The sequence below is a fragment of the Henckelia pumila genome, chromosome 1, assembly GCF_033568475.1.
Source record: "Henckelia pumila isolate YLH828 chromosome 1, ASM3356847v2, whole genome shotgun sequence".
NCBI classification, from domain to species: Eukaryota; Viridiplantae; Streptophyta; class Magnoliopsida; order Lamiales; family Gesneriaceae; genus Henckelia; species Henckelia pumila.
The window spans coordinates 82,426,042-82,439,125 of record NC_133120.1 but is presented as its reverse complement, the minus strand read 5'-3'; the positions used below and the strand labels follow the sequence as shown (position 1 = coordinate 82,439,125).

Genomic DNA, 13,084 nt, shown 5'->3' with positions numbered 1-13,084 from the left:
CTAGAAACTCCATGAATGTTACATTTCGTAAAGGGCACTGAGCCCAATAAATCAGTCCAGGTGTAAACCGGGGACCAAATGTTGCCTACCCTTTAAGCCCAGTCCAAATTGACGAATTTTGTGCCTAAAAGGCCCTACATTGATATGAAATTTGGTTTAAAAGAGAGGCAAATGCAGTAAAGACATGGTGTATTTATGCATCGTATTTTCAAATATGTTACTTTTTAGTTCAATACCTTTTAGTCTAATTTTGAAATTGTTTCAAATACTGAATAATACACACACGTTCATAACAATTTATGATTGGCTTAATACTGATGAGAAGACATCTTTTTTCCAAGCAAAACAACATAAAATATGAATTATATAGTACGTACACAATCTTTCAACATATATTTTATGAAAATATTTGGGGCTAATTGCATCCATATCCCCTGTGAAAAGTCTAAAAGACATAAAACCCCCTATGAAATATTAATAGGCTAATGCATCCCCCAGATTTTTAAAATGTAGCACATTTCACCCCTATGTTATACAAACTCAGGCACATTTATACCCTCTCATAGGAGTTTTTATGTTAATTTTTTTAAAACATAGAGTCTAATATGCTATTAATTTTGCACAGGGTGTTTTATGCCTTTTAGACTTTTTACAAGGGATATGAATGCAATTAGCCCAAATACTTGACAATACCATTAAAGATTATCGTAACATACGTTTTTGTTCATTATTATTATTATTATTATAATAATGCATAAACTCCTTATAATAACCATCTTGGTCAAATTAATGGATGAACAAAAATATTTTTTACTACTTATAACTATCATCTTTTAATTTTATTTTTCAATTAAAAAATAATAAATATTCATTATTTTTAAACATAATATAAATTATTTATACACGCAAATTTTCGCGTGCGTAGATTACTAATTATTATTATACACATTAACTTTAGTTGGATGATCATGGCCAGACCTGAGAGGAGGCCCAAGAGGCCTTTACCTCAGGCCCAAGTGTGTAAAGAAGCTCCAAAAAATTTTATTTTAATTTTTAAAATCTAGCTAAACTAAATTCAGTTTAGTCCCTCAATTTTCAATTGTCTCGAATTGGTCCTCAGTTTTTCGCTTGTTTTCCGAATTTGATACTTCCGTTAATTATTATGAGAGTAAAAATGGACTGAATCTCCCATATGATGGTCATGTGCTCAAATGTTTATCCAAAGCCTCTCTTCCTTTCTTTCCCTAAATTCGATTTTCATTTGGAAGCCCTTATTTTTATTTCTTTTTTTTTTCCAACCAGCGTTGGGCAAATCAACAACCCTTCTCTGAAATTGGTTTTACTATTTTTTTTCATCGAATCCTAATGTTTGTTTCTTTTTGTTATATTAGATTATATGAATTTCGCTACTTTAAATTATTTGATTTGATATTCTATTCTCTCTTATTAAATTTCTTTCAAAGTTAGTCAGGTTTTTATTCATTCATCCATATTTTATGACTAACTCCAGAAACTAAGCGAAAAACGAAAGATTAATTTAGGATAAATGGAAAATCAGGGACTAAATCAAGAACATAGCATAAAATGAGGAGACTGAATTGAATATTATCCCATCTATTAATTAGCATTAGATAACTATTTCATGGGAAAATATTAATTTTATTGAAACTGTCACTTCAAACATAAAAAAGTATGATTCATTATTTCTCTTACACTTCCATTTAAATATAAAGTTTTGTAAAATAACTCAGATATTATTTTGTTGTGAATACACATAACGTATAATATTTAAATGATTGCTCAGAGCATTTTTATCATACCATGTACTATTTTAAAGGTTACACTTACATAGTTTTTGAAATTTTATCTTTCAGTTTATTTTTAAAAAAATACATAATATATTCGAAGCATACCCCATACCATTGATTGAAAATAAATATAATTGACAACATCCAAAATCAGAAATACAATCATCAATCACCTATTTAGTAGCTAGCCGCAACTCATGTTGTACGCAACAATTATTTTGCACCCCACTTTTATTCGAAGACACAATCATCATGAGCTGCAAAACACCAAGATAAAAATAGAATTACACAATATTACTAAAACAATTGTATATTCTGATTTACACTATAATTTGATACATACTAAATCCCATAAATAATTCGAACAACAAAATTATTAGAACTCAAGAACTTTCCATTTCAATTGCACAAAAGTTTGTACAAATACTATATATATTCTAAAATAAAAACAAATTAGCATATACCAATTCCGATCAAACTAATTAATTAAATTTAACAATAAAATAATCAAATTTGTCTATATTTTTAAATAACATTATGCAATATTAGCTTAACATTATTTAAAAATCCATGATATATTATATTAAATAAGATAACAAAATCGAGAAAGAAAATTTTATGTTACATGGATTTTGAAACATTGGAACACCGATTCCCTTCCAACAAACGCCTGTCGAACGATAGTAGATATTGAGAACGTAAGATGTCCAATGGTACGTATGAGCGGGCTCATGGCACACACCTCCTGGTTTAATCGGGTCACAATTCACTAACGAAGAACATGCAAATTTCAAAAACCATCGGTAATCTTGTTCTGAGGCAGCGAGGTTCGCCACGCACCATACTGTTGGCTGAAATAAAAATTGAAAATAATTATTTTTAATGTTAGTATAGGATATATTATCATCCAACGGATACATATTAATGAATATATGACTAGCAAGCTGCAAAAAGATTTTTATACATTTCTATGAATTTTTGGATGATGTATAATTCAACAAATCATCATTGAACTATAACAACTTACTCGTGCTAACTGGGCATTGCATCTCCGTGCGACTATCACGAAAAAGATTGAAACAAGAAACAAATTGATATTTTGCTTTGCCATTTTTTTTTATCCGACTTTGTTGGTATTGCGAACTAGTTATATAGCAGCTGTGAAATTTTCGAAAAATAAACGATATTATATTTCAATGAATATGGCATTAATTTACTTTAACCATATATGAATACGTTTATAATTAGGGGTGGTTCGGTACGGTATATCGCATATCGTACCAAATACCGCATATCGTACCGAAAATTTACGTTTATAATTAGGGGTGGTTCGGTACGGTATGCGGTTATATTTCAATGAATATGGCATTAATTTACTTTAACCATATATGAATACGTTTATAATTAGGGGTGGTTCGGTACGGTATATCGCATATCATACCAAATACCGCATATCGTACCGAAAATTTACGTTTATAATTAGGGGTGGTTCGGTACGGTATACCGCATACCGTACCAAATACCGCATACCGTACCGGAAATTTCGATATCGAAATTTTCGATACCGTACCAGAAATTTATATCGAAATTTCGGTATGACATAAATCCATACTGATACCGTACCCAATACTGAAATTCTGTACGGTATCGGTATGATACCGTGTATACCGATTTTTTTATACTATTTTTTTTTTAAAAAAATATCGGTATAATATCGATACCTTGTATATCGATTTTTTTCGGTATACCGAAATATCGAAAATTCGAAAATCTTATACCGATACCGAAAATTTCGATACGGTATACCGAAATTTTCGATATATTCGGGTTTTTTTCGATACGGTAAAGTCGGTATGACGGCATTTCGGTATTTTTTTGTCAGCCCTATTTATAATATTATAAAAACTATTTTAGTTTTAAAATTTATTACTAGATGATTATTATATATCAAAAAGAATTTTCCTTATTTAAGTTTGATTACAGAACAGAAGTGCAAATTGCTCAAAAATCCCCAATGCAAACATGTTTTGCTCTGCATTCCCTAGCCATTTTTTTGTACCACAATTTTTGTTAATTTGTACCACATCTTGTATGGTTTCGTACCACATCTTGTATTGTTTTGTACCACATTTTATGACTAAGGAACTCAAAGCAAAACATGTTTGCATTTGGAGATTTTTGAGCAAATTGCCATTACAGAATCTCCTGCACACATATTGACATTTGAAAACTATTACAAGACTATCGATTATATTAAAAATTTAGAAACACGAATTAATTAGTCCATAATTACTAAAATCAATTTGCTAGTGAAAAATATTGCAACAAATATTTATTTTTATCGGAATGAGAACCTCTACTGCATTGTATTAATATTGCCTGAAATAGTACACAAAATATATATGTTAGCAAAAGAATAAATCCCAATTAGTCTTCATTATGATCGAAATCTTTCCAATTAATTGAGAGATAGTCAAAGATTTAGTTATATAATTGAATTTATTTTTGACTAAATATATATAAATTATTTAACTATAATGAGAATATTATCTAACCAAAATTTTCAAGATCACAATTATCTTTAGGAATTTATTTATTTATTTATTGAGGATAAAACATTATATAAATCAACCCAACAAGTCATGCTTTACAGAGTGAGCTAATAAACTCGAATATGACTCAACAAAATCAACTAAAATTAAACAAGATAGTCCATGAGGGCAGCTCCAACGCTGTGCCATTTTAGCGTAGCAAAGGTGCTCCAATGGGGGCGCCAAATCCTGCGCCAAAATGGCACCCTCCATTGTTTGCACCAAATTTGGCGCAGGTTTTTTAACCTGCGCCAAATTTGGTGCAATAATTTTATTTTTTTTAAAAAAAATTTAATATCTTTTATTTGTTTTTTATAAATTTAAATATTAATTAAATATTTTTTTGTATTATTTTAATAACTAAATATTAGAAAAAAATATTTAATTTATAATCCTTTAATATAATCAATAAATATTTTATTTTTAATTTAATTTTTAACATTTAAATAATTATTTTATTTTGAAATACAAATGCAAATAATTAAATTATAAAATCATAAACTTAAGTTTTATTATTTATATTTATTAACGATAAAATATTTTATTAATATAAATCTTAATTTCATAATTTGTAAAAATATATTGAATAACAATAAAAAATAATATATGTAAAATAAAAGAAATATTTCGAGAATATTTTTTTTGGTGTAAGATTTGATGTAAATGAGTTGGAGATGAATGTTGTATTTGATGCAGAAGTTGCATTATTTTAGTGCAAAACTTACACCAAAATAATGTTTATGCTTGAAGATGACCCGAGAAGCTAGGAGATGAGCCACATTATTTGCCTGACGACGACAGTTTTGTAGAATACATGAAGCATTATCCGCAAGCGAACAATAATTCCGAATAAAAGAGAAAATCGCTGCTTCTGGGTGCAATAGGAGAAGGATTTAAAATCGGGGTGAATTGGTGTTCAGTCCCTAAATCCAAAAGCAAATTAAGAATCAGTCCCTTGTCAGAAAAAATTTGTTTGCACTCCCTGAGCCCACATTATTTTTCTCGGATAAAATTAAGTACAAAACATTAAAAATATGGTACAAATACAAGATATTTGAGCACTAATTATTCAAGATCGAGTACAAAAAATACAATTTTGAGTATAAAATCTAAACAATCTTTATTAATGTGAACTTGCAACATGTGTTTGAGTACTCAAAAATCATATATTTATACCAGATTTAACACATTGGATACTCAAAAATCACATATGCGTACCATAATTTCAATGTTTTGTACCGATTTTATCCAAATAAGATAAATGTGCTATTAATATCAATATTTTTTAGTACTCGAAAATCATATATTTATACTAGATCTAACACATTTGATACTCAAATATCATGTATTTGTACCATATTTTTCATGTTTTGTACCAAATTTCATCCGAATTATAAATTACCGTTAAAATGGCCTCAGACATTGCTACAATCCATCTGGATAATAATCTTCCGCCAATGATGGTGAATATCCAACCGAACCCCTTCTCGAACGGCCATCAACTCCGCTCCAAAAGGTGAGAAAATCTCATCCATAAAATTGGACAACACCTTGATTATCCCGAGCAACAACACCCACCCCAATACCTGAAAAAATCTTCCGACATTAATTTTGACACAATCCAGATTTGATCTTTGCCAAACTATCGGTTGGGATGATAGATAGATTATGTGATCTTTGTGATAAGATACACTTTGTTCCCACATCCAGCTTGCTCGAGAAACCACCTCTTCCGGCAAAAAAAATCTGTTCTCAAATACAAATTGATTCCTATCCATCCAAAGACTCCATGATACCAAAGCTACCATGGACAAGTCATTTTTCTCCCCAAATGAACAAACCCAGCTCCAAAGATCCATGAAACATCTTCCAGTAAACTGAGATAAAAAGGGGCCAAATAGATGTGGCAGACCACATGACCACGTTAGCTCTCTTGCAATGCCATAATTTTTTGATTTTCTAAATGATGTGTTGTGTTCGTAGGTATAAAATATCACACATAAAATTAAGTTTAATCGACGAGTCAAAAATCACATGACTCAAAACTTATTTAAAATCTCGTTGAACAAAATGATACTAATGTATACAGGAACGTCTGAACCTTTTCTTACATGCAACTCGAAATTATAAAATATACATGCTCAAAAGAATAACGTATTTAAAACATAATTCGATCCTAAAAATAACATGCTAAAACATTAATTCAAATAAGCATGCATAAAGTATTTCAATGCATAAATTTTATAATATATATATATATATATATATATATATATATATTATATGATTCTGGTCTTGAAGACACAAGTGGATATGAGTTTGTTTTCTGTATAAGTCGATGAATACATTTTTATTTAGAAAAAATATTGCAACTTGCAAACAAAATAAGATCATCAATCAAGAAGTCAATAAAATTAATTATAATACAAAACAAAAAAGAAAAAAAAATTAATATATAGAAGTTACGTGACTAAATGAAAAATTATCAATCACGTACTGAGATAATTTTGATGTTAAGAAAAGACGAAAATTTATTATTCTTGATTTTAAAAAAATAATGAAATTATTGACTACCAAAAACTTCAAAATCTCAAATTTTAAAATCACTTCAAACGTATTAAAAATAGAGCAAAATAATTTACATTGAAAACAAGTAAAATAAGAACTTTAAAAAATTTTAAAAAAATTCACGAGATTTTTACAATAAAAATATTTTAATTTTTTAAAAAATAAAAAATAAAAATTATAATAGGGTTTTAAATAAAATATTAATTTTAAAACAAAAAATGATAAAATAGTTTTAAATAAAGTGAGAATTCAAAGGGGTACGTTACGTAGAATCAAACTCGGATCTCTTCTGTAGACCTGGGAGGTCGAACCAATAGACCAAATACATTAATAATGATTTATGTGGGGCCAAAAATATATATATCTAAAACAAAAAAAATTATACTATATATATACTACTAAAGTTTTTAAAAATTTTCGGGGGGTCGTGGCCCTCTTTCGCCCTACAGTAAATCCGTCTTTGTGTGTGTATGGTCATCAAAAAGGGTCGTGCACACTTCACAGATCCAATCAATGAAAACCCACAACATCTCAAGTTGCACATCAACACAAGCATAAACTCTCTTGCATACACTTCTCCACTATCTTAGTCACTTGCAAACACAAATCAAGTAGGACTTCATTAGCTTGAAAAGTGGCTTCGGTATTGACTTATAAAAGAAAGGTAATGATATAACAAATAACAGAGTATGCAAATATGCACAATGCGAGCTTCTCTTTTTGCACGATATTTTTCTTTTCCTTTTCATACATTGACTACTACTTTTTTTTCTTGCTCCTTTCGGAGACATATTTTTTTTCATGGTAGATCTTCTTCTTCTTTTTTTTTTCTTTCTTTCATGCATTGAATTCTTTGATAATGAACTCAAAAGTATATAAATCATGATAATCACAATGCATAGAACACAACACATCATACTCCCTTCAAAGGTGTAGATTCATATTTAGGCTCATTAGGAAGGTTTATAGCCTATCCAAAGAATGCCGAATTGGGTCTAAAATATGTCATGCGTACACCATTTTTTTCAATTAAGCTCAAAAGGACACTATGGATAAATTTTATTTACACGGTAGGCTTGAAAGACTCAAACATGTCAACAATTCACCTATATCGCTTTCATGTTTGCTCGCATTCTAGATTCACACCTCAAAGAATATGTAGTTAAGTTCTGGCAAGCACTAGCAACCTCTTAAAACTACCACAAGGATCACATTATATTTACTATATCATATACACTTCACAAGCTATGACACATTCGTGCTCTAAAATATTCAATGACCATATCAAAGTATAATTTGCGTTGAAGATCAAAATGATCCAAGGTTAGCAAATCATCTATTTTCAAAAGTTTGCATGTCCTCAATTAAGTATCATCATGAGATAGTGAATCTCAAAAGTTATATTCATCACTAACTATCAGCCTAATATTTATTTTTCTGAAAAAATGAGCTAAAACTAAGAACGAAATTCTTAATTCTATCCCCCGCACTTAAATTTTTCATTGTCCCCAATGTAAGGTAAAATGAAAGAAAAGAAAAATGAAACAAATAATGAAATAAAATAAACAAATTAAATGAAAGTAAATTAATCTCCTTGGGTTGCCTCTCGAGAAACGCCTCTTTTTATTGTCATTGGCCCGACTTCATGGTTCAATTCAATCAGTTTGTTGTGGATCCTCAAGGTTTGTTTCTTGCACTTTATGTACTTGGAAACCGTCATAGAAATGCTTCAGTGAAGTTTTCAAACTTTGAATCTCAACTGCACCATGAGAAAAAATATTAGTAACAATAAAAGGTATAATCCATCTTCAACGCAACTTACCTGAGAATAATCGAAAACGTGAATGGTAGAGGAGGACTTTTGACCGACTTCAAATTCTTTCCTAGAAATTATCTTCTCATAAAATGTCTTTGTCTTTTCTTTGTAGATCTTTGAACTTTCATAGGCATCATTGTGTATTTCCTTTAGTTCTTGCAATTGTAACTTCTTATGCTCTTCACTTTCATACATCTTCATATTGAAAGTCTTGATAGCCCAATATGCTCTGTGTTCCAACTCTATTGGAAGATGACAAGGATTCCCAAAAACTAACCTATAAGGTGACATTTCGATCGTTGTCTTGTAAGCAGTTCTATAGGCCCACAAATCATCATCCAATTGCAAGCTCCAATCTTTTTTAGTTGGATTCATTGTTTTCTCCAATATACTTGATCTCTCTATTTGATACTTCAACATGTCCATTGGATTGAGGATGATATACAGTTGAAACCTTGTGTTTCACATGATATTTTTTCAATAAACTCTCTACTGTTCGTTTGAAAAAAACTTATGATTGTTTTTGGAATCCCAAACCTTGAAAAAATATTATGCTCGACAAAATCTTCTACCACTTTAGAATCATCATGTAACTTCTCAAAACTCGAGAACGCTAACAAACATACATTTTTTAAAAAATATTTAATGAAAATAAATTGCGAAACTAAAAATTTTTACTTAAAAAAATTATTAAAATGTACCCAACAACCAAAAGACATAAGGTTTTAGTTTTGCCAACATGGCCAACATAAAAACAAGATAAGTAAAACTTGTGTTTTCTTTATCTAAAAGAAAAGCATTTTTGAAATAACATGTTTCATAAACTTATCGCACTCATGCATCACTCGTCAGTTCGACCACTTGCTCATCTTCATGCCAGCTATATAATCATCAATAAAGTCATCAATTTCGTCATTACTTGCACCATTCAAGTATAGTGAGTCTAAAGACTCAGCAAGCAACGACGGAGCTACATAGTGGCACAAATTTTTTTTGAAATTTTTTATATATTAATTTTGAAAAATTTTAGGTTAATTTGATCTTAGCCTGGGTAGCTCAATGCAAAAAATTAAATCATTGAAGAGCTTAAAATTCTAGCCCGGATAGATTGAAATTTTTGACTCCGCCATTGTTAGCTAGGAAATACATACAGAAAAACATGTTGTAATTGAAACTTAAAATGGCTTAAGTAAGCATGACTAAACATGTCATAAAAGTTATCATATGAATGCGATGAAATATATGTAATTGTGGCAACCATCGCATGACCACACGTTTTATCAATATTTTTTGAGACCGAATATGTCTGTCCTATATATAAGTTACATGATAAACGTTATTTACATAATATTATATCGATCGGAGAGATTCACGGAGAACATGTCTTAATTCTCATATATATAAAAAGGGGAAAAGAAAATTGAAAAATATACACATGCAATGTCAAATTAAAGAAGCTAATAAGGCAGTGCAATAAATAAAACACGAAGGCTGATCAGTCAGACAAAGCAGAGCAAGCAAGAAGCCCCCACGTCTCGCTAAATTCCATCTCCTTTCTTCCTTTTTCTTCTTCTGCTGTGAATGTGATCAATCTTCCACACTCCCACAGCTCGAAAATGGAAGCTAGCCCCCAACAAACTCCTCTATTCTCCCCAAAGCCCTTCAACAAAAGCATCGTGGGATCATTGTTCGAGGCCACCTCGTCATTTCGAACTCCATCTTTCAAGGAAGACACATACTTCATAGCCCACCTCAAGAACTCCGAAAGAAAGGCTCTCCGGGAGCTCAAGGACCATCTCACGGCATCTCACGCCCCTGATTCCATGTGGGGCGTCCCCTTGTGCGGGTCTGAAGACGAGAGGACTGACGTCATCCTGCTCAAATTCCTCCGAGCGAGGGATTTCAGGGTTCAGGATGCTCTCACCATGCTGCTCAAGTGCTTGGATTGGAGGAAGGATTTCGGGGCCGACGGCATTTTGGAGGAGGATTTGGGGGCATTCCAAGAACTGGAAGGTGTGGTGGCATTCATGCATGGATATGATAGGGAAGGGCATCCTGCTTGTTACAATGCCTATGGGATCTTCAAAGACAAGGAAATGTACGAGAAGATCTTTGGAGATGAGGAAAAACTGAAGGAATTCTTGAGGTGGAGGGTTCAGATTCTTGAGAGAGGGATCAAGCTTCTGAATTTTAAGCCTGGTGGGGTGAATTCCATCATCCAGGTCACTGATCTTAAAGATATGCCTAAAAGAGAGCTCAGGGTGGTGTCTAATCACATTCTCTCTTTGTTCCAAGACAATTACCCTGAAATGGTAGCCAGAAAGGTATATTATATATTCACCCGTTGCCATTTCTTTCTTGAACTTCAAAATCCCAGATTGTACGTAGTTTGTGGGATTTTCTGATAATCAGATGAACTTTCAAAAAGCACATATCTTTGTGTTAGATATATATGTTTGATTTTTTTGGTGCAGATATTCATAAATGTGCCCTGGTACTTCAGTCTGCTGTACTCAATGTTCAGCCCATTTTTGACTCAAAGAAGCAAGACCAAATTTGTGATTGCCAAGGAAGGAAATGTCACCGAGACTCTCTACAAGTAACCCCTGCTTTCGGAATTTAGAATTGAGACTGTAAAATCACAAAGATTGTTTCGGCCTTTTTTACAATATTGTAGTACTGATCATATATGTTATATGATGATAATGTGCAGATTTATTAGACCGGAAGATGTTCCGTTTCAATACGGCGGGCTGAGTCGACCCGACGACGAGTTCGAGGATTCAGAAGCAGCCGCAGCATCGGAGTTCACGGTCAAAGCTGGGGAGAAAGTCAACATCGAAATAGAAGGCATAGAGGTGTGCTTTTGTGTTGTGTATAATAAATTAATTTGGTGTTTTTTAAAATTGTTTGTCTGTCTCTGAGTAGCTGAATAAACATGTCTGTATATCATGTGTTGTTTACTGTTCAGGGTGGGGCAGCGATTATATGGGACATAGTGGTTGGGGGGTGGGAAATATATTACAGCGCTGAATTCCAACCAAATGCACAAGGTAGGTACAGCATCGCCGTGGAGAAGCAGCGTCGGGTCGGCGCCGCCGAGGAGGCAATCCACAACTCGTTCGCGGCCGCGGAAGCCGGGAAACTGGTGCTCTCTGTGGACAACTCCGCCTCGCGAAAGCGGAAGGTGGCGGCGTACAGATACATGGTCAAGTGTTGATATATCTATCCACTGCCAAGTTATATGAAGTAGTTGATTTATAAGTTAATTAATGATGGTATTTGTGTGACAATGGCATGGTATTGGTATGAGGTAAATAATAATAAAATCAGAATGATTGGTGCGTTGGTGGGGACTGAAATGGTTAGATTTTTGTGGTTGTATTGTGCATGTGGGCTTAGTCCACTTTTTCAGAAAAAAATGTTTGTATGGGATATGGTGCTTTTTGTGTCCACATTTACAAATAATTTGGAGTCAGTTTGTGCTTGACTTTTTTGTTTTTGCTCTGAAAATTTCTGAAAACATGCATGGCTATGCCCGTCCCCCCCTCTACTTTATTGAGGGGGAAAAGTCGGATATTTTGACTACAATCTCTCCAACTCTAGTTCCGGAAATTGTGGTAGATATGAGTACAATGTTTTTACCAAACTAACCTTTGATGAAAGAATTTGGAATTTGGATAGCCCATAAAAAAATTAAAACATAATAATAAAAAAGGTTGAGCATATAAATTTTTTTGTTTTTTTATATAAAAAATGGTATTATGAGGGTATTTTGGGAAATAATATGTTGTATGATAAAATTGTTTACTATTTTTGGTGGTCTTTTATGAGATATTCTAATTGATATTTATACGTAGTCAGTACAACACTCTGTATTTACAAAAAAAAAAAATATATATATTTATCATGATTCATCTAGTTAAAAGATTCGTCTCATAATTTACCTATGAGAGCATCTTACATTTTTTATTTTTTTTATATTAGCTGACTACCATATTACTCAATCTCTAGTTGATTAAAATTTTATTTATTCGATCTCAAACTCGAGTTTTGAGCGAGTTATTTACAAACTACATGTGAGTAACAATTAACAGGGGTAGAGGTTTATCCCCCAAATCAGCGCATTTTTCATATTTAATTTTTTTTAATTAGTTCAGTTAAGAGGCTTTTAAATTATAATAAATAACGATTAGAAAATTTTATAAAAGGCTTTGACTTTAAAAAAATTATCTTTTAATGTTAACATTTAAATGGTACGGTGAGTACTATAAAATGCATTCTTTATTAATTAAAATTGA

General features: G+C 31.7%; 2 protein-coding genes and 1 long non-coding RNA gene across 3 annotated transcripts; 1 reads left to right on the top strand and 2 right to left on the bottom strand.

The window, feature by feature from the left end:
- Window positions 1–1,848: 1,848 nt before the first annotated feature.
- On the bottom strand, window positions 1,849–2,927 carry LOC140887718 (uncharacterized). The gene is made up of 3 exons (XR_012151992.1): window positions 2,836–2,927; window positions 2,434–2,659; window positions 1,849–2,065 (listed from the first exon to the last, which is right to left on the bottom strand). It is a non-coding gene; the product is annotated as an uncharacterized lncRNA (long non-coding RNA).
- Window positions 2,928–8,708: 5,781 nt separating this feature from the next.
- Window positions 8,709–9,209, bottom strand: LOC140866485 (uncharacterized). The gene is made up of 2 exons (XM_073271486.1): window positions 8,790–9,209; window positions 8,709–8,726 (listed from the first exon to the last, which is right to left on the bottom strand). The coding sequence occupies exons 1-2, from the start codon at window positions 9,207–9,209 to the stop codon at window positions 8,709–8,711; spliced, it is 438 nt and encodes a 145-aa protein (XP_073127587.1).
- A 1,060-nt stretch (window positions 9,210–10,269) lies between these two features.
- LOC140875859 (patellin-6-like) lies at window positions 10,270–12,214 on the top strand. Its single transcript, XM_073279676.1, has 4 exons — window positions 10,270–11,107; window positions 11,258–11,382; window positions 11,497–11,641; window positions 11,755–12,214. Exons 1-4 carry the CDS (start codon window positions 10,400–10,402, stop codon window positions 12,001–12,003), a joined length of 1,227 nt encoding a protein of 408 aa, XP_073135777.1. The 5' UTR covers window positions 10,270–10,399; the 3' UTR covers window positions 12,004–12,214.
- The last annotated feature ends 870 nt before the right edge of the window (window positions 12,215–13,084 follow it).